The sequence below is a fragment of the Vigna radiata genome, chromosome 9, assembly GCF_000741045.1.
Source record: "Vigna radiata var. radiata cultivar VC1973A chromosome 9, Vradiata_ver6, whole genome shotgun sequence".
In the NCBI taxonomy this organism is placed as follows: domain Eukaryota; kingdom Viridiplantae; phylum Streptophyta; class Magnoliopsida; order Fabales; family Fabaceae; genus Vigna; species Vigna radiata.
In genome coordinates, this window is record NC_028359.1 from 17,760,090 (window position 1) to 17,763,570 (window position 3,481).

At 35.2% G+C, this 3,481-nt stretch overlaps 1 protein-coding gene across 1 annotated transcript in view; it reads right to left on the minus strand.

Moving 5' to 3' along the window:
* Positions 1-3,475, minus strand: part of LOC106773466 (histidinol-phosphate aminotransferase 1, chloroplastic-like) — a gene marked incomplete at its 5' end in the record, with an annotated part of 6,477 nt that extends 3,002 nt beyond the window's left edge. Inside the window, 3 exons of the mRNA XM_014660157.2 lie at positions 2,173-2,374; positions 2,833-2,941; positions 3,355-3,475. Coding sequence (XP_014515643.2) covers positions 2,173-2,374; positions 2,833-2,941; positions 3,355-3,475 — 432 coding nt within the window. The remainder of the gene's footprint in view (positions 1-2,172; positions 2,375-2,832; positions 2,942-3,354) is intronic.
* Positions 3,476-3,481: the final 6 nt, after the last annotated feature.

Below are 3,481 nucleotides of genomic sequence, written 5' to 3' on the forward strand. Positions count from 1 at the left end.
AAAGGTTTACATTAGTACCAGGACCCCAAGTTAAAAAGTAATTAACCATCAGTAACAAGATTTTGCACATATTAATTCAACAAACATATGAAAACTCAATATCTAATCCATAAACTGAAAATTTAGAAAGAAAATTTGATTTCTAGAGTGGTGCTGTTGGTTATTCAGCTTTGCTCCTAAGAATTGAGGTCTACAAAACATTTACTAACTGAAAGTCATCCAGGTCCTTTATAAACATTCTGCTTCCCGTTCCAATCCTATATCCTACTACATAGACTAAATACAACTACTTTGGCCCTTCTTCACTCCAACCAGTGTCATAAAGAGCTTCTATCCAATCTTCTTTGATTTCAAGATCTTCAACAAACATGTTTTAAGATAATTTCCATCTATGATTCAATCCAATGTGTTCCAAGAGTTTTTGAACACTGTTACCAATCGCCGACTACCATCTCATCAATCTGACAAAGTTCAAACATTTATTTTGCCATCTGTGACCTTTTTCAACATCTCTTGCCACTGTTCGCTAGTCACTATTTTTGGCTACATTTCCAACCATCCCGTCAGGTCTAGGCTGGTCCTATCAGGCCAGCCCAAGCAGAGTTCACACATAAACAATACCCAGCAGCAGTATTTGCCAAGTGCAGCAGTATACCATGGCTATGCTTCAGCTGATCTCCCCATTGCCAGATTTGTGCAGCCCTCCTGTCCCAAATCTACACATGGTTTGTCAATTTCTGGCTTGTGACCCATTTCTCATGTTTTTTTGCCACAGTTTGGTACCTTTTATTCTCTCTCCTTGTTGACCTTGCCCTCTTTGGTTCAAATCGTGCAGTATGGGATTTCGGAGAATCAACCCTAGCCCTATGACTTTCCCAGAAAAATCAGCCTGGCCTAAACATGGCTATCCTAGAGAATCATCCTGGCCATGCAGCTTCCCAAGCAAATCATCTTGATCCCACCATTCTACAATCACAACATTATAGTTCAATTTTTTTTCAACCGGTATGCATATAGGAAGCTCAAAGCTCAGAAAGCTGCAGCGAGCAGGGTATTAGAATATATGAAAATATCTTATAACTTAAAATTTCCTAAATTATCCATTGGGATTAGTTTGCCTATATCACATAATCTCCTAGGATTGTTGGTTATTATATTTGTTTATCTCATGATTTGTTTCTCTTAGAAAGTGGACTTAGGATTGACTCAATTGTACAACTTGGTTTATAAGATGAGATTTGTACTTATTTATATAATTTAGTTATCCTGAGTTGATGTGGAATCTCCTACACAGCTCCTCATGCCAAGGATTGGACATCTCAAGCGTGGAACTAAACATTTGGAAGTGACCTATAATGGCTCAATAGCAAGTGACACAATAGACCCATAACTTCACAAGACTGGTTTGCATCTACTTATAACATAATTTGACTATATCTCCCGTCAATGTAGGATCTCACTCAAACACTTTCCCTAATTAATGTTAGGATTATGCACAAATCAACACAATATAATATACCTCAGCTAATACCAATTGTGTTTCATTATGTCTCTTTCCCCCTCTACACCTAAAAACTCCTAATTTCAATAATCATCAAACACCCCCTTATTTGTTGGCGCTTTCTTTGTGAAAATATTGGTGCCAAGTCAATTTACTACTATACACTACTAAAAACAAACATTCAACTTAAAATTCAGTGGTTGAATATAGGCTACTGGTGGTATAGCACTATAGCAGTCTGGACCCATGTTGATCCATTACCACACAACGGCTTCACATTGCAAATTCCATGAAAATTGCAATCAGTCACAATGGGTGTCATATTTAACGGAAATTGCTATTATGATTCATTTACCCTGTCCCCCACCCTTTCTTCTATAGTAACTTTAGCAGTTAAAACTTTCACATACGCATATTATTGGTTATGTCAATTTTAACCAAAAATCATTAGGCTCTAACCCTTATCATAATTCTCCATAACAAAAAGAAACCGCAGACATTATATTGCTTACAATAAAATAAAGAACAATATAATAATCTCAAATTTTTAACTAAAAAAATGCATGACTTAGCATGCACACAAGAAGCCTGAAACAATTTTACAATAAGGGAACTGGTTTTACAATAAAAAATTTATAAGGGGGAAACACGATATATCAATTCATATTCAAGTTTAATTGTGTAAAATAGGGAAAGAAAAAAATTAATAAAATACCAGCTCTTTTGCTAAATGTCCGAAGAACAATCAAATTCTCATGTTTCTTCACCCAACTCATCCTCGATTCAATTGCCGAAAACTCAATGTATGCTTCATCCAATATCACCAATATGGGAAGGTCAAGTATTTTTAAGAGAACATCGTCATCAATTATACTGCCATGAAATTGTTACATTAAGATCCATATAAACAATACCATAAGCAAAGGAAACTCAAATTTCAAGCATATTAATGATAACAATCATCTCCAGCCTTACTATATCCTGATTCCGTATTGTTGATGAAAAAGAAATACACTGCCTTCATTGTGGTACAACTTCTAATAGGACATTATAATATTGCACACTACTTTGTTTTTGGTCAGCCAAAACATAAGTACATTATATCCAGACGTACAAGGGGCACTCACAAAAGACACTACAAGTGCCTATTACACTATAATAATAGGGAAGCACGGACTGGACAAAAGCAAAACTGAAAATAAAAGTGCACTAGGAACTCCAGTAAATTCGAAGAAAAAATTAACTGAAAAGGAAAGCACTACCACCATACTACTCTAGGCACCTAATTCTAACTATTCACTTTGACGTAAAAAAGGATATTTGACAGTTACCTCCCATCTGGATTATTTGGAGATGTCAAAAATATGCATTTGGGCTTCTCTTGTTTAACAACTTCTGCGATCTGTTCAACATTCAAGCTGAAGTCTGGCTTCCTTGGAACTGCAGTTTAAATAATGCAGATGGTTATGCACATCTGACATGACATAATAAGAAAAGGTCAAAACACAGTAAGAAAATCATATACTGCTGGGAAGACAAGGAGTAATAAAAAAAATAAAAGGGATGAATCAACAATAAAACCAAAGATCATTTCAGTATAAAAAGTCTAACAAAACAATAATGCAACTATGATCATGACATATTACCCACAATACAGTAATAACTATGATCATGATACAAACAATTTTGTCTGACGAGACTGAATAGCAAAATATCTATGATTGATTTCATGAGAAACCCCTTTACTGTCTAAGGTTCAATCAGTTTTACAGATATCAGTTTCTCATTTGACATGTGTAATGCATTAAAAAAAAATACATTTTGTAGCTGTCTCTAGATAATGTTATTCTTACCTTTGATAACAAGTGCTCCATTTACTGCAGCGTCAAATTCATACATTGTGAAGGTTGGAGGACAGTCCACAATCTTGTCCCCAGGATCAAGCACACAACTGTAGTATACAAGAGAACCATGTATGAT